The sequence below is a fragment of the Lissotriton vulgaris genome, chromosome 5 (assembly GCF_964263255.1).
Source record: "Lissotriton vulgaris chromosome 5, aLisVul1.2, whole genome shotgun sequence".
In the NCBI taxonomy this organism is placed as follows: domain Eukaryota; kingdom Metazoa; phylum Chordata; class Amphibia; order Caudata; family Salamandridae; genus Lissotriton; species Lissotriton vulgaris.
Window position 1 is genome coordinate 1,450,194,348 of NC_141693.1, and position 21,159 is coordinate 1,450,215,506.

The 21,159-nt window shown below is 44.1% G+C and overlaps 1 protein-coding gene across 7 annotated transcripts in view; it reads right to left on the reverse strand.

Moving 5' to 3' along the window:
- Positions 1-21,159, reverse strand: part of LOC147712726 (membrane cofactor protein-like) — a 629,516-nt gene that overhangs the window by 58,300 nt on the left and 550,057 nt on the right. For all 7 annotated transcript variants that reach the window (XM_086923383.1, XM_086923385.1, XM_086923386.1 and 4 more), the window contains one exon: positions 20,922-20,978. In XM_086923383.1, coding sequence (XP_086779509.1) covers positions 20,922-20,978 — 57 coding nt within the window. The remainder of the gene's footprint in view (positions 1-20,921; positions 20,979-21,159) is intronic.

Sequence of the window (21,159 nt, forward strand, 5' to 3'; positions counted from 1 at the left end):
GTGAAGTAGGGTGTGGAAAGAAAGCTTTAAGAATAACAGGTTCATTCAAGTGGAAATCCGAGGGCACCTTGGGTATGAACTTTGGATTATTCCGTAAAATTACTGTATTTCTTTTGAATTGGAGAAACGGATCTTGGATTGTGAGCGCCTGCAAATCTCCAATGCGTCTTGCTGATGTGACGGCAAGAAGGAGAGCCAACTTCCATGAAAGGAATTTCATGTCTGAGCGATGTATTGGTTCAAAAGGGCCCATCATGAGCTGTGTAAGGACCAAATTCAATTGCCACGTAGGAGGCAGAGGCCTCACCGGGGATAGACACAGAACAATCTTTTGAGAAACTGTTTCATTATTCTGGAAGACCAAAGAGAAGGTCCATACGCTGAACGTCTGTACCTAGAAATCGTTGCCAAATGAACTTTTATGGATGAATGGGCCAGCCCAGACTTAGCCAGGGATAAAAGATAAGGCAGAATTTGATGAGGTTGTGAAGAGAAGGGGTCAACATCCTCTTTCCTGCACCAAATGCTAAATCTTTTCCATTTGAGACGGTAAGTCTTGTTTGTAGAAGGGGCTCTAGCCTGGGAGAGAACTTCCTTTATTTCATTTGAGATGGGAAGGTTCATAAACTCTCGCTGCTCAGGAGCCATGCTGTCAGGTGCAATGACACTGGATATGGATGTCAAATTTGCTCTTCGGACATTGTGAGAAGATCTGGAATCGTTCGCAAGGGAAGAGGAGGAACCAGCGATAACAGGTGGAGTTCCGTGATCCAGAACTGTCTCGCCCAAGCAGGGGCTATCAAGATAATTTTGCATGGCTCTACTCTAATCTTCTTGATGAGCCTTGGGATCAGTGGAATGGGGGGAAAGGCGTAGACAAATGTCCCTGACCAGGCTATTGAAAGTGCATTCCCCAATGTTCCTTGGTGGTGAAGCCTGCTTGCATAAGACCGGCATTTCTTGTTGGTCGGTGTGGCAAATAGATCTGTCGCAGGCTTGCCCCACTGTCGGAAGACCTCATCCAGAACTTGCTGGTTCAGTTCCCACTTGTGACTGACTGAGGATGACCTGCTTAGTCTGTCGGCATTTTGGTTTAAGACTCCTGGCAGGTGTTCCACCTGCAGCAAAATCTCATGAGGGATCGCCCATTCCCAGATTTCTTGAGCTTCCTGAGACAACGGGAGAGACCTGGTTCCCCGTTCCTTTTTCACGTAATGCTTTGCCGTGGTGTTGTCCGTCCGGATGAGAACTTTTGAACCTCTTAGGTGAGGGAGAAAAGCCTGAACAGCCAGTTTGATTGCCCTGAGCTCCAAGAGATTGATGTGGAGCCGACTATTCTGAGGAGACCAATGCCCACTGACATGCAGGTCCTGCAGTACTGCTCCCCAACCGCCCAATGACGCATCCGTTGTCACAACCTGAGGAGATGGATCGCTTACGAAGGATAGACCTTGGGACAAGTTCTCCTGCTTTGTCCACCACACAGCAGCTTTTTTCATTGCCGAGGTGATGTCACCTTGTCGTGGAACGACCCGTGAACCTGTTTCCATTCGATGTCCAGTTGCTCTTGAAGAGGACGCATCCTCAATCTGCAGTGTGGAATTAGAGGAATGCATAAAGAAATCACCCCAGAAGGGATTTTTAACAGCATACCAAAATACACCTTCTTTTTCGTAAGTCTAGCTCCATGGTCTGCAGTTTTTCTTGCCTCTCCAAGGTTGGGAAAGCTTTTTTGAGATTCGAGTCCAAGGAAGCGTGCTGTCCTGGACGAAACCAGAGATGATTTCTCCTTGTTCAGAGTGTGACCCAAATTCTGGAAAAGGTTTGTGCATGCGTTGACCGCTTCCCTTGCAGCCTCCCTGGACGGAGCCTTTAGCAACCAATCGTCCAGGTAAGGGGAGACCTGAAAGTGATTTTTTCATAGAAACGCCGCTACTGGTGCCAGCACCTTCGTGAAGATTCTCGGAGCTGAGCGAAGTCCAAAGGGTAAAACCCTGAATTGAAAGTGGCTCTTGGCTACTGTGAATCGTAGAAACCTTCTGTGTGCTGGGTGAATCGGCACATGAAAGTACGCATCTTCGAGATCGAGCGTGACCATGAAATCCCCTGGATTGACAAGACGCAGAATGTCTTGAAGAGAGACCATCCAGAAAGATAGGGAGATGAGATAGGTGTTGAGCTCCCTGAGATCTAAAATTGGGCGCCATTTCTCTAGCGTCTTCCTTACCAGGAAGAACCTGGAATAGAATCCTTCTCCTTTTTGGGCGGAGGGGACCGGCTCGATCGCTCCTTTCAGGAGCATCTGATGAACCTCGAGCCGCAGAAGACGCAGATGTTTTGATGGAATGGCAGCAGGGGGCTTGGATGGTGGGATTTGCATGAATTCCAAAGTAGGGCCCTTTCGAATGATGTTGAGCACCCATTGGTCTGATGTTATCTTGGACCAATTCCAAAGGTATTGTGACACCCTGCCTCCTACTGATGAATTTGCAGAGGTGGGTACAGTAGGAAGAGCCAGGAGGCCGCTATTGTCTCTTGGACGCATCACGTCCTTGGCGAGTCTGCTTCCCTCTGTTGTTAGGCCTTGAGAAATTTGAGGACTGACCTTGCCTTTGCGGTTACGGCTGGCGGTACTGTTGTGAACCTGAGTCATATGTCGAGTACCTCTGCTGTTGATAAGAGCCTTTGTAGGTGGTGCTCTTGCCCTTGGAACCCCTAAAAGGAGCTTTGCGGTACTGAAGCGTACCCAGAGACTTAGCAGTCTCAGTATCATTTTTAATATCTTGGAGGGTGTCATCAATAAGCTTACCAAATAATGCCTCTCCATCAAAAGGTAAATCCAAGATCTTATTTTGGATTTCGGGCCTGAAGCAGGTCGCCTTAAGCCATCCCTTGCGACGAAGGACTGCAGCTCCAGCCAAAGAACGAAAGGCTGTCGTGGCAATATCCATGGCACAGTCTATGATCTCCATTGACGTTGCTTCCCTTTCTTGCAAGATCTTTTTTGCCTCTGTCTTGGACTCCGGAGGAAGTTGATCTAAGTATGGCGAAATATCACACCAAAGTTGGCGATCGTACCTGCCCAATATTGCCAAGGCATTTGCTGCTCGCACTACAAGACTCGCCATTGAAGAAAACCTCTTTCCGGCGTTGTCCAATCTCCTGCCCTCTTTATCCGGAGGAGTTGTCAAAGGAGCTGAGGGGTTGTGAGACTTCCTTTGTGCCACTTGTGAGATCACTGAGTCCGGTCTCGGGTGTCCCGTCAAAAACGCCGGACCATTTTCAGGCGCTTTGTATTTTTTGTCTAGGCGCGGTAGTAAAGGGACCACCGTCGCTGGATTTTTCATTGCCTTAAGGCCTTCTTCCTAAAGATGTTGGACAATAGGGATAGATCTTGTTGTCTTTTTATAAGGTTCCTTAAAATCATATCAGAAACATTCGGTGGCCACAGAAGGCATAGGCAGTTTGAATCTGCCATCCGCTCTCTCCATTAATTTGTGAAACCCCAATATATCCCCTGGCGGGGAGTTCACCGGATATGGACACAGAGATGCTGGGTCTGGGAAGACATATTCATCCCATTCCACACCTTCATCAAAATTTTCATCTTCATCCGATGAATCATAATGGGTGTGCAAAGGCATCGAAGACTCCAGTGGAACTGGTGTTTGTGGCCGAGATGACACCTGAGCCGGCATTTCAGGAGTAGCCATTGGTGGAGCCGCAGGGACAGGCAAGGCCTGCACAGTCGGAACAGCAGCAGGTTGTGAACATCTTGACTTATAGTCTTGCAGCATATTGTGAAGGTCCTGCAATAATGACGATGGTACGGACACCATGTCCTGTCTCGAGTACTGTTGTGGCTGGGTAGAATGATGATGGTGATAACCACATTCCTAGTTGTACTCTCCGTCGGAATCTGTCTCCTAGCGTTTCACCAAAAGCTGGGAAGGACTGTTCACAAAGCCATACGAGTCCTGTCCGTCATCTTCTGACTCATCCTCATCTTCCTCTAGACGCAGAGCTGGAGGCAAGGGGGTACTTCTCCTAGGAGATGTCATGTCCAGAGTAATCCTTGTCATAGAGATGGTTATCCTCTCCTCCGACGACAAAATTGTCGATGATCCCGTCGACAATGGAGTTGTTAATATTGCCGTCATCGGCAACGGAATAAACGTCGTCGACGAAAGAACACTTGACGACGAGATGAGCGTCGTCGATGTCGTCGACGACGAGACCGTCGACGCTCCTGCTGTCATTGTTGTCGTTGTCGAAGCCCTCGACGACGACACTGGCGTCGTCAACACCGTCGACGAACCCTTCGTCGTCACCGCCGTCGTTGACATCCTCGTCGACGTTGCTGCCGTTGACGGAAACTTCGTCGACAATGCTGTCACTGTCATCGTCGACTTCTTCCTCGTCGACGCTCCCGTCAACGTTGATTGTCCCGTCAACGAGCCCGTCAACGGTACCATTTTAAGTGAAGGCTTCAATTCGACGACGCCTTCACCGCCGACGCCTTGGTACTTCAGTCAGACTTTCCAGAAGACTGAGAAGAAGGTTTTTTGAAGGCTTGATCAATCTTCATCCCCGAAGAAGGCGTAGATGGTTCCATCCTCTCCTTTTCACCATGGTGAGGAGATTTGACTGGACCTTGGCTCTCAGACTCTCTGTTTTTTTTTTGAGGCCTTAGAAGGATGCTCCAAAGAAGGAGAAGGGGAAACCTTTTGACTGACCTTCCAGAAGATGACGCTGATGAAGATTCCTCACTGTCACTGGAGACTGTGTCTTTTCTAGACTTCAACTTCTGGAGCCAGGTAAGAAGCCTACCCTCCGGATCCTGGAGGGTCTTGGTTGAAAAGGTGTGGCCGATCTTTCAGTCCGCAGCCTTATGATCAGGATAGATGCAATCTTTATGCTTATCCTCAACAAAAAGCCTTTTATTGCCACAGGTGAAACATGGCTTGAAAAGGGCCTTCTTCTTTTCATTCTCAGACATCCTGGATGGAACAGCTAACATTCCTGAAGAAAAATTCTGAAGAAAAACTTCTGAAGAGTAGAGATTGAGCAGAGCTCAAAGGAGACTCCCTAATCACAACGTGTGGTAGAAAATCTGAGGCTCTGAGGTTCCTTCAGGAGGTTTCTAAGGGGTGAGGCTCTTCTGATTGGCTCATGCCTAAGTTTGGTCTGTTTTACAGAAAGAGACGGATATGATACAAAAGGGAATGAGGCATAGGCCTTTTTTTTTCTCTTTTGTACCTACTGCTATGTTATTTTTGTTACCGAGACTCCCATTCCGACGACGGGGAATGATACAAAAGCATGGGAATCTATGAAAGTTCCAATACTGGGGCAACCACAGTTGCCTTGGAGCCCATTTTTTTCTTATGGAACAAATGTAACGAGTTGTTTTCAAAGACCAACTCTAGCAAACCAGGGAGGCAGGTGGGTTGTTTGTGACTTTAATTAAGATTCATAGGATGCATAACTAGAACTAAAAGTAAGAAACCTTTTCCTCTAAATGTTCACTAATAGAGTGCAGCAAGATAACTGCAGTTATAGAAAGCATCTGGTGGGCAGCAGAAAACATTAGTATATGTAAAGAAGAGTTGGATACGCCCGCCCCCTTCCCCTGGGTGTAAAGTGACAACCTATTTTTTAAACTTAAAAGTTGTTTTATACAAAAGACACCCAAACAGAGGAAAGAGCCCTGTCTAAGGGTTGCTACTTAGTACACCAAATCTTGTAGAGAGGCATACAGGACATTATCAAAAGCCATTGGAATGAAAAGTATGGAACAAATAAAAAAAGGCGAGAGCTGAGCACAAGCAAACCTTATTGCGAGCCAAAAGAGACTGGGATGAGAATCATTGGCAAGACCTGCTCCTGGCCAGCAGGGAAACAAATATGGCTAATTTCTGGCATCTTGTCAAATGGGGCAGTGGCAAATCTAACCAAGTTCCAGTCAATCATGTAGCTCCGGAGTTATGGACCTCACATTTCGAGGCCAAGTTTGCTGTCACTGGAGCCAGTACTGACCAATTTTATATGCCCAACCCTATTGCCACCTTGTACTTTTCTAGGCTAGAGGTCCAACATGCACTCAAACAAATTCCGAAAGGCAGGGCTCCCGGTTTAGATTGTATACCGGTGGATCTAATTATGCATGATGAGGACAACTGGGTGAGCTATATTCAGCTTCTCGCCAAGACCATAGCTAGTAACGTTTCTATCCCACCAACCATCAAAACCTGGCAACTATATGCCTATAAGCCTTATTGATTGTATTCCAAACATCTTTGCCAGACTGGTGCTATGCAGAATTCAGACATGGTTAGATGAAACAGATATAATGTCACCACAGCAGGCAGGGTTTTGTCCTCATACCAGCACTATCGATCAGGTTTTTAGGTTCATGATTATTTTTTGGCGGGTAGTCATCATAGGGGGGGGCACAATTTATGCAGCGTTTATCGATCTTAAATGCGCTTTTGATTTGGTGCCTCGTAACAAAATGTGGAGAGACTTCTTGGATATGGGGATACCACCAGAAATATTGACCATTTTAATTGTTCTACACAACTCTAACTATGCTCAACTTCCCTGGGGCATGCAGGGGGATGTTACGGACAAGTTTAGCATCTCTAAGGGGGTTCGCCAGGGGTGTGTCCAAGCTCCAACCTGGTTTTCTTTATTTATTAACAGGGTTGTGCAGTATTTTTTTAACTTTCCCACAGACGCACCTACACTATCTTGGTATGAAGATACCGCTGCTGATGTTCGCGGACGACACACTGGTAATTTCCAAGAGCCAAAAAGGGTTGCAGGCAGCCCTCACCAGGTTTGAGTTGTTTTGCCACGATCATGAACTGGTTGTAAATGTAGACAAGACCAAGTTCATGGTTCTTCCCAGAAGTAAAGTGGTAAAAGGGAGAGTTTTTATGAATGATGTCAGTCTAGAGTAGACAGACCTTTTTACGTACCTGGGCATCACATTAGGATGAAGACTAAATTGGAAGCCCCAAATTGATATGTTGGCTCTTAAACATGCCCAACTGACTGGAGTGTTGATTAAAAAACAGTGGCCCTAGCTTTAAAGATATACAAAACCAAAAATAGTACCTCAGTATTATATGGAGAAGAGATGTGGGGTTTTGAGGTCTTAGCTCCCCTGATTACAGTCCAGAAAAAATTTGTGAGAGTATTACTAGGCCTCCCATTATCTACACCCTTGTTGCCCCTCTAGTTAGATTTGGGCTGTAATAAAATTGAGGACTTAGCTTGTTTTAGACCAGTGGCGTACTGGAGAAGACTCAGGGTTACCCCCGCATTGGCCCTGTATCCCCAAGCCCTTCTTGAAACTAGGGGGGCCGATTGTTCAATTAAGATCTCCTGGTTAAGAAAGGTAAAACACACCTTAAGGGATATAGGACTAAGTAACCTATGGGAGGATCCTGTAGGAAATCCTTTCTCTCCCAAGAAAGAGTTCAAGGCAGCCTACTTAAATATGGTTATGATGAAGCGTTTTTCATCTCTAATAAGGCCAACCTTGCCGAGGGAATTTTTGGGACTCAAACAAGAGTATATGTATGAAAGCTACTGGGATCTTATCACTCTACATAATGACAGGAAACTGTGTCATCAGTTTAGAGTGGGCTCCCTCTCAGTAAAATATTTTACCATTAAATGGCATCCCTTGAATGACGATAAATCATTCATGAGAAGGTGTGTTATCCCTGTGCACTCGTTGCTGAAAAGTTTTTAATGGTGAGTATACGTATATATGAAATACGCTCTGGTCGTCGCACGTAGTCAGGTCGTGCCTTTCAATGCAATAGCAGGTATTGAGGGTAGGATCATCTATCCTCTAGGCTGAGCGCAAAATCAACTGCGAAACATTGAGGTTTCTTATCCAAGTTCCATAAATTTGTCCAGATTACAGGCCACCAAGGAACAAATGGCTTAGACCTGTTTGTTTGACTCTGGGTACCAGGTCAAGTGTGGAGGCACTACGGATTTCAAAATCCGACACACACGAGTCCCTGGTGATTGCAGTCGCTAAATTCCTTAGATGGATGTGGGTCATACGAGCGAAAATGATGAAGGCTCCATAGTGGAGTTATTTTTTCCCCAACATATTTCAGCAGTAAATTGTCTAGTGGTACCTGACCATTCTGTTATCTTCTCAATATATGTAAAAAAATGTTTACCTGGAGAGCGCATTAGGACTGTTGCTATATTAATTAAGGGGACAAATACTGTGGTCTAATTGTGAAAGCACTGTGTATAGTCTGAATTTGTGGTTTTAACTATCCGATATTATTAGTCTCTAAATGTTAACTTTATTATTAAGTGTTTTTATTATTGTGATTGTTAAACCGGTCAGCCCTTTGGGTGGTCCCTCCTATTATTTATTTATGTCCTCTTTTTGCCTCCTAACTCTTCCATTTTTATTTTTATGTCCACTGGAAATTTTTGGCGTTGTCCTAGGGGATAGGTGCTACCTTGCCCCTCTAACTTGCTGAAGCCAAGCTGCCCACATAAAATGGTGAAAAACAGAGTCACAAAATGGAGTCCTGCCAACTGCCAAGTGCTACCTCAGGGCTTGGGGCCATTGGGTTAAATGAGGGGTTCCAGAACTTTCTGGTCCACTCTAGACCCTCTGGTCCTGGGCTATAAATATTGGAATGTTGTGCAGTCATTTTGTGGAGAGAGCTGAGCTGAGGGAGGTGGTACTCAGGTCAAGGGTGAGCTGGAGTCCAGGCTGAGGAGCGAGGAGTTGGGCGCGCGGTAGAGGGTCTGACAGCCTCTGGGGGCTGCTTCCTCTTCACTGTCTGATACCCCCCTCATCCGTAGATCTGACCCGGCGGAGCGGTCTCCTCACTACGTTCTTGAGGTACCAGAGAAGAGTGACCTTCCCCCCAGTAAGGATCGCTAGATAAGATCCAAGTAGAACTTACAAGTAAGCGTGGCTGGGACTGACCTATAACGGGGATTACCACAAAAAGAACTCCTGTGGAGTCAACATCCTTTTTGGTGGTTTTTAGTGACAGAGCAAAGAGATTCCCCTCAGCGACTGTGAGGCTTGCCAGAATTTGCACCCCCCCCCTCTCTTCGTGGCTGTAGTCTTACCAAGGCCGGCCTGAGCGCCCGGTGGCAGCTGCTTCCCTGGGCCTGTGTGAGACGGATCGGCAGGTCTGCGAGGGCTCGTGTGAGGAGGGGGCGCTGCGCTGAGGAAGTGTTGACAGCAGCGCCTCCCAGTGAGAGCCATAGGTGGGGGATGGGACCCGAGCAGGACTTGATCTCCAACGGAGAGAAGCCTTCGAGCCGTAGGAGGTCCTGTCATCGCAGGCTGACCCGGCGCTGAGGATTTGAGCCCGGAAGGGGAAAGGCAAGAGTGAGGGAAGCCAGGAAGAGAGGAGCCCGAACCTCCGAGGGGCGTGGGGAGGAAGGGAAGCGCAAACGCTGAGACGATCCAGTACCACGGAGTCTTCATATACGGATGTGGCCGCTTTAGCATATCAGGCCAGAGTTAACCCCTACACTCCCCGGATTGACACCGTGACCCTTCAGTCTGCCGGCATCGGCCGGGTGATCCTGTTAAAAAGGTAAGCAGGGAAGCAGGCTGGGAAACAGAGAGTATTGAAACCTCTCAGGGAACTCTCCCTTCACGCATAGCGGGCCAGAAAACTAAGGGAGAACTGTGGAAACATCATACACTGTGTTAGTTAGGGAAAAATAACTGAATGTAGCAGTGCTTATAAGGGAAGAGGGTTAACACCCTTGAATGTATGCCAACTTTGACAACCCTCTCCCTATGCTAATATGAAAGTGAGAAGAAGGTGAAACTAAAAGGGAAACTGCATTTAGGGTGCTATGTTGTTGTAAACCACTAATGTCATTGGAGACTTTTCCTTGATGTATGCTAGCGGTTAATATTTACTGGCTATGGTGTTTAGCAATGGATAGTGACAAATTCTCCCACTAGCCTGAGTCAAATTTGAGTAAGCCAATAATTGTATGGGTTGTGTTTGGAACCTTTTGCCCTGACGTAAAACCAAAGCTAAAGGGAGAGACTTAGAAATATGAGAGTTGGAACATGGGGTGTAAACTCAGAGTCAAGTACACTATGAGTAAAATGGTGAAATAATAATGTAAAATAACTGCTGGAACACTGAAGTGCCAAGAGTTTTGCTGAACTGTGATGTAATTGGAGAATAGGTGTAACATGTAAAACAAAACAAAGTGGTTTTCTATTTATGCAACTGAGAAAAAGGGGGAAGTGCTTAATGTATTAAATTTTTGAACTACTGAAGGAGTAAACCTATCAAAAGATTTTTATAAAGCATTTCTCTTTTTCTAACAAGGTGTGGTGTCTTCTTTTAGTGGAAGGACGCTGGGTTACTGTGATGAGTGCGACGCAAGCATAACACAATTGCTTTTGAGATAAGTCCACTCTGTGCCAGGCTACCCTATGTGGACTGGTAACCCCAGGTATAACAGTGATATATTCTTACGTTTTATTAACATGTATTTATTAAGTTATTTTAATATTATGTTAGTGACCTTTTATCCTTTTGATGTATGACGTCTTAATGATTTTTTAAAATCGAAATAAAGACAAACTGAAACTGATATTCACTTGAACAAGTTTCAAAGAGCTTCCTGACCTACCCTAGCATTAGCTTGAGTGCTTGATTTAAGCAACAGTGTCTGGCTAACATCTTAACTCCCTTCCATGTTGTTGCTTTGCAGAAGTCAGGAATTTAAACATTTCTAACCCATGCTGAAGTGGATGCTCTACCCTAAGTTGAATGTGCTGTGTGGAAGAGTTTTGCCTGCTAATTGATTAGTTGTAATGCAAGCAATGATCCATCTAACAATAGATTGGTTAGAGCTCAGGGAGTCTTGCCTGAGATGGTCATAATATACGAATAACTTGTTAGAATTTCTTAGTTTTATCCAGATAAAAGCAAAGGCCCATTATGAAATCCAAGGAATGCAGAGACCACTCGGATGGATTGTGAAGAATACGGGTGGTGAAATAGTTTGGTTAATAAGAAAATCCTTGGGAATGAATGAAGTATATGTCATCACCACTACCCTATTAGAGATGAGTACTGATGACGGCTCTACAGAAGACAGGTGCTTTACCTCACACACTCTGGGCAGAGGTTATGGCTGCACGAAAGGTTGTTTTCCAGTAAATGTGCTTTATCTTGTGGATCAGCTCAAAAGGAGGGTACATCAATTTTGATAAAAACAAGTTTTAACTCCCCTGGAGGAGATGGTCATCTGAATGGTGTGAAGACTTTCAGTCCCTCTAAAAAAATCCTTAAATTAAAAGGAATTTTGAAAAAAAAGGTTTGGATCAGAGATTTTCTATAGGCTCTAATCACTGCTAAATGAACCTTCATAGATGAGAATTGCAGTTTGGGCTGAGGTAATTGTAGCAGATAAGGAATAAGGAATAATGTCTTCTTGATTTCAATATTGTTCTCACACCATATACAGGATAGTGCCCATTTCATGGAATAAAATGATCTTGTGGAAGGGCATTTGGCCTCTTTAAAAATGTTGATGCATGTTGGAGAAAGGTTCAATTGTCAATGTTGTCTGACCTCAGTTGCCAAGCTGTTGAATTCAATTATACATTTACGTGTTGAATATGCCCCTATAGTCAGCTCAGCAGATTGGGTCTGGAAGGGAATCTCCTGTGTGATGCGGTGGACCTCTGTAGAAAGTCGGGGTACCACCACTGCCTTGGACAATCCAGGTAATTTAAATCCTTTTCGCTGGGGACTTTCTCAGTTTCACTAATATAGAGGGGATTGTAGGTGTATAGAAAACCTGAAACGTTCATCAAAAGGGCACTGCCCAGTGATCTCAGTTCAGGTAGCTGCATTTTCGCTTACATGCCATTGTGAGGCAGTCTATAGAAAGTGTTCTCTGCTCTTCGAGGATCTCATCTAAAATATCATCATCCAAGACCCACTTGTGATTTTCATTGCAATAGCGATTGAGGGAAATCACCTGCTGATTCATGGGCCCTGTGATATCTATTACTGTAATGACAGATATCTGGCCAGATTCCAATGACAATGATACATTTCTCCATCATGATGAACTGGTTTGTAAACTGTTGACCTTATATTGCTCTGTAATATTTGTTTAGCCCTTTCTTTTGTTCAAGGAAATACCTGGAGTAAACTCCTTGACCTTTCTGTCGAGGTGGAACCAGCTCTGTTCACGTTTTGTCAGTAACATTGACATTTCATTCCTCAGTATAATAAGTTATTACTTTGACCATTATGGAGGAACTGCTGGTGCAGCAGCCTTGAAATGTAGACAGTATCCATGAGATAATATATAGCACTCATTTGCTTTTTGTAATTGAGGTCCATTCTACCAGATGGAAAGATAACAATCACCCCACTAGAGAGGGAAACTGAGCTGGGTATCAGAATATCATTGCCTTCTCCTTGAAGAATATATCATTGAAAGAGTAGCTTGTTTTGAGGTCGTCTTAGATTTAGATGTCCTTCTTTGATAGAGGTACGTCTGGCTTTGAATATTGCTGTTGTGGCTATTAGGGCCAGTGAGGGGATTGAACCCTCCATTGCTGTTACCTCCCATCTTTGTGCTTATATTGTCTGAAAAATGTATTTTGTCCTCCAACTCCACTGCTTTAAAGGTCTTCACTTCATTTTTTATCTTCAGCATTTTATCATCTGTGTGCTGACTGAATAACAGAACCTGAAAGCGAAGGCTCATCACCTTTAGTTCTATGCATCATGTAAAGGGAGAAAGAGGACTGTTATATCTTGGACAAATGCAAAGATTCTGTGCTCCCAAAAAGTTACCTTTGGACTTTATAACCCCTGAATGAGCTGGATGTGAAAGGACATTTATCCGAGATATCATAGTCCTCTTTCTCCCTTTACAGGCTGCATCCAATGAGTAACCCCGAGTGGGATGGGTATTCTCAGACGTGAGTCCCATGCTCTCCACACCACTGAAGTCAAGCTATTCGGGCTGAAGACGCCCGATAGCCAGAAACCGGTTCTAGGATGCTTGATTCCGGTCCAGGAAAGACATGGCTTGGCAGTTCGGGCTGGACTGTTCCCATGAGGCACAGGGTCAAGGCTGATTTGCATATGGCCATGTCTTAACTGGGGTGGTGTGGAGTGCAAAGAAAAGATGGATTTAGGCCCAGATCTCTGTACTGGGTGAATGTATGACATTGTTCTGCATTCTGTCCATCAACTGTTGTTTTGCATTTGTCACCCCGAGTGGGATGGGTATGCTCAGACATGAGTCCCATGCTCTCCACACCACTAGAGTCAAGCTTTCCTGGCTGAAGACGGCTGATAGCCAGAAACCGGTTCTAGGATGCTTGATTCCGGTCCAGGAAAGACATGGCTTGGCAGTTCAGGCTGGACTGCTCCCATGAGGTACAGGCTCAAGGCTGATTTGCATATGGCCATGTCTGAACTGGGGTGGTGTGGAGTGCAAAAAAACGATGGATTTAGGCCCAGATCTCTGTACTGGTGTTAATGTATGACATTGTTCTGCATTCTGTCCATCAACTGTTGTTTTGCATCCAATGAAATGACTTTACTTGTTTTAAAGACTGCCACAATAGTGCTGTTGTATTCATATGCAAGCTGGAAGAAGTCTAAACGTGTCCTTGCGAATAAATATTTCGAAAGTGGCCCCACGAGTGCAGAGTGTTTCCAGTTGAAATTGAGCATGGTGTTTGACATGGATCTACCTCCATGTATGGATGCACCAGTCAGGAAGAGTGCAACAGACGCCTAAGGTGGAAAGTGGAGCAGACTATATATATATTGGTCCGCATATATATAACAATGTATACACTATACAATAAATGTAGTTAAATTATCAATCAAATAATAGCAATAATCAAACATATAAGGAAGGTTGGAAGAAGAGAGGCTCACCTTATTGAAAAGGTTTAAGGAGAACTGCTTGTCCCAGAGCTTTGTCAGCCTTGCTTCTAGCTTTCAAATAATGCTTGGTAAAAGTGTGCCTGCTGGACCACGTTGCTGCTCTGCAAATCTGCTGAATAGGCACACTGGCAAAGAGAGCTGTCCAAGAGGAGACAGCACTTGTAGAGTGAGCTTTCACTGTTGAAGATAATGGTTTGCCTGCTAGCTGATGGCAAAACTGAATCGCTGATGATATCCAACATGTTGGTGTTTGCTTAGTAAAATGAAGTCCCTTTCTGATTTTAGCATATGACACAAAAAGCTGAGCAGTCTAGCGGATGCTGGTGGTCTTCTGTAAGTATAATTTATACACCTCTTTAGATCCAAGGAATGCAAAGATCTTTCCACTGTTTGTTTGCAGATTTGGGAAAAAGATTTTCAATATGACTGGTTCATTTAAATGAAAATCCAATGGGACCTTAGGAATAAAGGTAGGATTAGTACGAAGTATAACAGAGTCATTTGTAAATTGAAGGAAAGAATGACAAACAGTGAAAGCATTTATGTCGCTTACTCATCTGGCTGATGTAAGAGCCAGCAGAATAGAAATTTTCCATGTAATGTATTTGAGGTCTGCTCTATGAATGTGCTCAACATAAGTTGTGCCAATACAAAGTTGAGATGCAAAGTCGTAGGTGGACGCCTAATTGGAGGGATTATTCTAAACAATCCTTTTAAGAAATTGTTTTCTAATTCTTGATGACCAAAGTGACTGTGACCCATTACACTGCCTCTATCTGGAAATTGCGGCAAGGAAAACCTCAATGGACGAATGGGAGAGGCCAGATTTAGACAGCTGCGGGAAGAAAGGTAGTAATTTTCTGGCGGTGATTGGATAGGATGTACTTCTGAACTTGCACACCAATGGTAGAATCTCTTCCATTTAAACTTGTAAGTTTTGATTGTGGAAAGCAATCTAGCATTTGCAAGGACTTCCCGACAGTCAGCAGGGGTGGTTAGGTTGGCGACCTCAAAGCGTTCAGGAGCAGAGCCAGCAATCGTAGAGATGTTAGGTCAGGAAGGCACACTTGGCCGTGATTCCTTGTTAGCAAGTTCTGTATTGAACGTAACAATCTGGGTTTGCACTTCGATAGGAGTAGAAGCTCTGTGAACCAGAACTGGTGAGGCCACCGGGTGCTATGAGCAGTATTCAGTAAGGTTCCTTCCTCATTTTCCGTGGCACTGTTGGGATTAACCCCTTCGCTGCGGGGCTAATTTCCCCACGGCGTGGGGGGAGGTGGGCCGCGCACGGCGCCGCTGTGCTCATGACGAGCCCAGGTTCGTCATGCAGCACGGTGCTCGTGTGCTGGTGACGAGCCTGGGCTCGTCATGACCACGCCCGCGCAATGGAACGCTCAGCACAGCGGGGAAATTAGCCCCGCGTGTGAGCGTTCCACGGCTCATGACGAGCCCAGGCTCGTCACCAGCACACGAGCACCGTGCTGCATGACGAGCCTGGGCTCGTCATCAGCACAGAAGGGGTTAAAGAAATCCGAGGAAAAGAGTAAGCATAAATCTTTGATCAATTTACCAAAAATGCATTCCAGCACGATCCCTGTTGGAGTAGCCAGCTAGCAAAGAATCGGCATTTGCGGCTCTGACTGGTCGCAAATAGGTCTAACTTCAGCTTGCCCTACAGCAGAAAAATGCAATCCAGTGTCTGTTGGTGCTGAATTGCCCAATCCTAAATTTGCTGGGCCTGTAGAGATAGCGTACTTGATTTTGTCCCTCCTTGTATGTTTAGATAGTGCATACTTGTTGCATTCTCTGTTTGAACATTTTTGAGAGAAAGGAATTCAGGGCCAGGAATATTGCTTTTAACTCCAACAGATTGATGTGTAATGACTGTTGCGGACTTTTCAGCTCTTCCAGATGTGCTCCCCACCCCTCGAGGGATGCATCAGTTGTAATTATGTAATTCTGAGGATCGACCAGGAACTACTGGCCAGCGGCTATGTTCGGGATGTGGGTCCACTACTGAAGCACCTCCTTCATCTGAGGTATTCTCTTTATAATATCCTCAAAGGACCCTGAGATTTGTAGCCACTGAATGTCTATCTCTTCTTGCAAGAGCCTCAGCTGCAAGCTGCAGTTGGGAATGAGGGGAACGCAGGAGGACAACATCCCCTGAAGCGATTTGTACTTCTGAACTGAAGTGGACTTTTTTACCAGGAGTAGAGCCGCCAGTTTACCAATCTTCTCCTGCCTTTCTTGCGAGGCGAAGATCTTCGCTTGGTGATTGCCTAAGATTGCTCCTAAAAAAAATCTTTACTCTTGAGGGAATTAGTGAAAACTTTGGAAGGTTGATGGAGAGACCCAAGGACTGGAAGAAGGAGAGAGACATCTCTGAGTATGATTGTTTGCCACTGCCAAGGATTTCACCTTTATGAGACAATCGTCCAGATAAGGGAAGATTTCAATCACTGTGAGGGAGGAACTCTGAGATGTTTTATTGATGTTTATCCCTAACTCAGGGCTACTAAAACCTAGGATGAGAAGCTGTAAATGTTATATGTAAGTGATGAGCAAAGTGCAAACTAAGGTGAAAATGTGTAAAGTGAGATAAAAGTAACTATCAAGAGAGAAAAGACTTTAATGGTTGTCTCTTGATGTTAGGATTAAAAACAGTGCAAAGTCCAGTTTTGACATAATACCTGCAAGTGTGGTCACAAACATCCCAGAGCTCCTCCCTCACAGTGAGGGGGTTGTAGCTCTCAACTGTACTAGGAGTTACAGCCGGGAGGAGATCCCAGATGATGAAGCATGTCACTTCGGTGAGCGATGGGATTCCATCCTTTAAGTTAGGACTTACTGTGTAAGTCAAGTTTCCGGTGCACTGTTGGCACATGTCACCATAGTTGTAGGAGGTGTTTCCAGACCTTCGGACTTTTGTGTAATGTATATGTAGATTGGGGGATTTAGTCCTTTGCGGTCTTTAAACTTTGACCTCCGACCCTCTCATCCTGGTTTGTATTCTTGACTCTCTTCACAAGACATGAGGTAGAAAATCTGAGATCCAGAAGCTTCTGTGCTTCCTATGTACTGAGGGACTCCCACTTCGACGACGGGAAATGGTTTAAGCATGTGAATCTATGAAAGATACCCCAATACTGGAGAACAAAACTTCAGCCAATCAGGTAACAACTCTCTGAGGCATCATTCCCTCAGATTTTCAAGCACTACTGGAAATACGTAACAAGTAATAAGTAATAATAAGAGGAGCCACTACAGGGAGGAGGGGAAGTAACATGTGAATCTATGAAAGATGCGAATACTGAAGAACTACAGTTACTTATTTTCTTCTCCAGTATTGGATCTTTTATAGATTCACAGGTTTGATTCAAAACAGCTAGCAGTTAGAACATTTGCACAATCATGAGTATTGTGACACAATAGCGGAAGGTAGGATAATAGAATAGAAAAAAACTCCACCTTATTGGAATAAATGGCATACTACTGCTTGTCCCCCAGCAGCATCACTGTGCTCTGTCGAGTCCAGGAAGTAATGTTGTGTGAACGTGTGCCTGTTCTTCAGTGTTGCCACTCAACATGTTTCGTCAAGAGGCACGCCAGTGAATAGAGTGGTCATAGTAGAAAAAGCCATGGTAGACTATGCTTTATAATTGTCAGAGGTCTATCAGCCTTGCAGTGACAAAGCAAGATAGCTAGTCTGGGTTTGGAAAGAGGAAGACCATTACAATGATTGCCATTTGCTAATCACAGCTGGTCTGTTCTCCTGAGTTGTTTCGTCTGATGCAGATAGAATTTAAAGCATCTTTTATCATCCAATGTATGTAATGATCTTTCAGCTGCTGTTTGTGGATTTGAAAACAATGCCTTCAGAACAGTAGATTAATTTCAATTAAAATCCTTTGGGACTTTAGGAATACATTTGGGATGGCTTCGGAAAACCACACTATTACCCTTGAACTACATAAAAGGCTCTTTAATTGTAAAGGCCTGTATCTTGCTAACTCTTCTTGCTGATGTAAGAGCCAATAACAGTGCCATTTTCCACGTTAAAAATGTCATATCTGTTTTGTGAATAGGTTCAAATGGAACTTAAATCAGTTGTGCAAGCACTGTATTGAATAGCCAAGATGGAGGAAGTTTCTTTATTGGACGAAAGACTCTGAAAGGCCTTTAAGAAACTGGTTGATCACCCTACTAGACCATAGGATGGTGAACCAATCGACCTTCTATATCTTGAAATTACTGCTCAGTGTACTTTAATTAAAACATAGACCAAACCTGATTTTTGCCAAAAGTAATAGATAAGGTAAAATCTGCTCTGTGGTGCTGATATAGGGTGAATTTGTGAACTTTGGCAACAAACTGAAACACTTCCATTTCAGTTTTACATCCTATTTGCAGTATCAGCTTTGGCTTTCGGAAGAATTTCTCTACAGTTTTGAGGAATGCTTATGCTCGTGAACTCGTATTCAGGAGCCAGGTCAATTAGTGTAAAGAGGTCTGGTCCGAATGATTTACTTGGTTGTGGTTCATTGTCAGTAATGAAGGTAGAGATCTCCAATAGGAGAAATAGTTTGGTGAACCAGTGCTGTCTTGGGACAATCAGAACTATTTGGCACGGTTCCCTCTTCATTTTGCAGATAAGCCTTAGAATTAAGGGGATTGAGGGAAAAGCCTAAGCAAAGATCCCAGGCAATTTGATTGAAAACGCATTCTCCCAAGTTGTGGGTTTACCTACTAGCCAGGTATCTTTAAGGTTTTCTCACCACATAAAAGTGCACCCCCCCACTTCTATTTTTCATCATTCTACGCAATATTAATACATCTATAAGTGCTGCTTTGTAATTCTTTGGTCGCAGGATGCCTCGTTCCGCAGCCAAACGGGATCAACTCGATGATGAAGCATGCCACCAATGGGCAACCCTGATGAGTGATGGTTACATTAGAAAACAAGTGTGGTTTCTTCACCTTGTGGAGGGTTATTTTGTAGCAAATTGATTGGCTCCATATGTTGTGGTTACTTATTGGTAGGAGGACAAGCCTCTATGTCCCTCTATATCCCCTTACTTTTTGATAGTCTTTTTTTTTATAGAAACATTCTATCGACATTTTGTGGGTTAACATCAAACCATTTGCTTTGCACAGTAAAAAGAACACACATGGCATCATCAGTATCCCCTGTAATTGGAAAGAAACCCATAGAGTAACCCCACCCACTTATACAGAAGGTTCTGTGGGTGGCATCTAGATTGCCAAACCGTGGTAGTCCCGCCATTTTCCCCAGATTTTATCAGATTTACCAGGGCACCCCCAAGGCTTCATAAATCATTTCATCCATTTTGCCTCACCAACCCTTTCTCATAGTCCACACTTTAATCGAAGGAGCCACAGAAGAGGTCCAATTGCGAGCTATATCTTGTTTAGCTAGCAGTGAAGCCAGACCCACAAAAGTCCTGTCCCTTCTAGGCCCACCCACTTCATCCAGAATACCAAGCAGAGGAATTTTCGGATTAGTTTCAATAGTCATACGCACCACAGCAGTTAATACGGGATGGGCAAAACAGCAGCGAAGAACCCCTGTATCATGGGGCATTGTGATACGGTCATTTTTAATGCCTTTATGGTTACTCTGAAGACCTCGGATCATGTGTCCTCACTATCCTCCTCAGAAATTAAAGCCTCCTTAGATTGTAGTTTTTGGAGCGATATAAAAAAAACTCCCCTCTCGATCTTTAAGTGTCTTAGAAGAAAACGTACAGCAAATGTTACAATCTTTACCTTGTGTGAAGGGTATACACAATAAATACACTCCTTATGTGGGTCTTCTTAATGAAGTCTCTTTTTCCCACAAGTTCCAAAAGGTCTGTGGACTGTTAACTACTGTTAACTAAACTTCAGCAGTTTAGTGAAATATTGACCCAAGTAAGAAAACCAACCAACCATGGAGCAAAATGAAGCAAACATACATTCCTCAAGGCATTGGGTACATGCTTGCAAGGGAGCAGTTGCGACGGAGGCAATTTGACATACCATGCATGCTATCCAATCATCTCAACAGCCCTCCTGACTTCCTATGCAGATATTGGCTAATGAAACCCTTGGTTTTGTGGATGAGCTATGGCTCTTTCCAAAGCCTCTGGAAATGCTGCCGGATTTTCTATTGATGTGCTGCACATTTGAGACTGTGCCTATTTTCCTGATTTTGCTTATTATTGTATTATTCCTATTACTAAGAGCCTTCATGGCAGTTTAAATCCACGAATCTTAACAAGGTTACTGGTGCATTTACCTTTTTCCATTTCCTTTATTGCGGTTTAAAATTGAAAATGCTCTACGCCTGCTTGTGTCTTGTCACTTCAGGGTTTCTTTTTACGTTTAGCATCTGCGTTGCACTTTAAAAACTACTGTCCTGCTTGATCTAAATTTGTGGATACTCCTATACAAACCTCCGTTTACAGATTATCCTCTAGCGTATAATATTTCAGAGCTGATATGAACAAAAGAACGAGATACGACGTGGAGAAAGAGAGGCGTCCCCCGTAACAAAGTAGCATTTCTTTCTATATTCCAAGACAACGAGTTATACACAACATAACCTTAATGAAGATATTGACATTTTCCCATACCCGACTTTCACAAGAAACTTCAGAATTTTGGGGGGGAATTTACATACTTCATTACACAATTTATTGCATACAGTTTACTAAAACCAAAATATGAAAATACACTGAATTGAACAAAAAACAAGTGTGCTAGTCAATAGGCGACGCTGGCACTACCATTCGGTGGTAGTGGCTGAAACAGTGGGTTATGCCACTGAGGCCAATTTATGTACACACTTACCACTAAGTCAGCTTTCCAGGAAGCTCCATAAGAAAATACACCGAACTGAAAGCTCATGAATACATATATATGTACGTCCCTGTTCCTACTCACCCACAATAAGGTGCGCAGCTCCATTGCCTCCACTTCCCTCAGCACCATCGTCTGGACCTTAAGAACCATAAAAAGCAAAACTATAGTCATGAATAATGATAAAGAATGCATATGCAAAGTCAAACGCACCTAGTAGTATTTGCATTCCATTAACCAATCAAACTCAGCAGGCACGGTTGTCGGTTCGTATTATTGACAGTAAAAATAGCAGATGTGGAACCACATACTCATTCCGTTT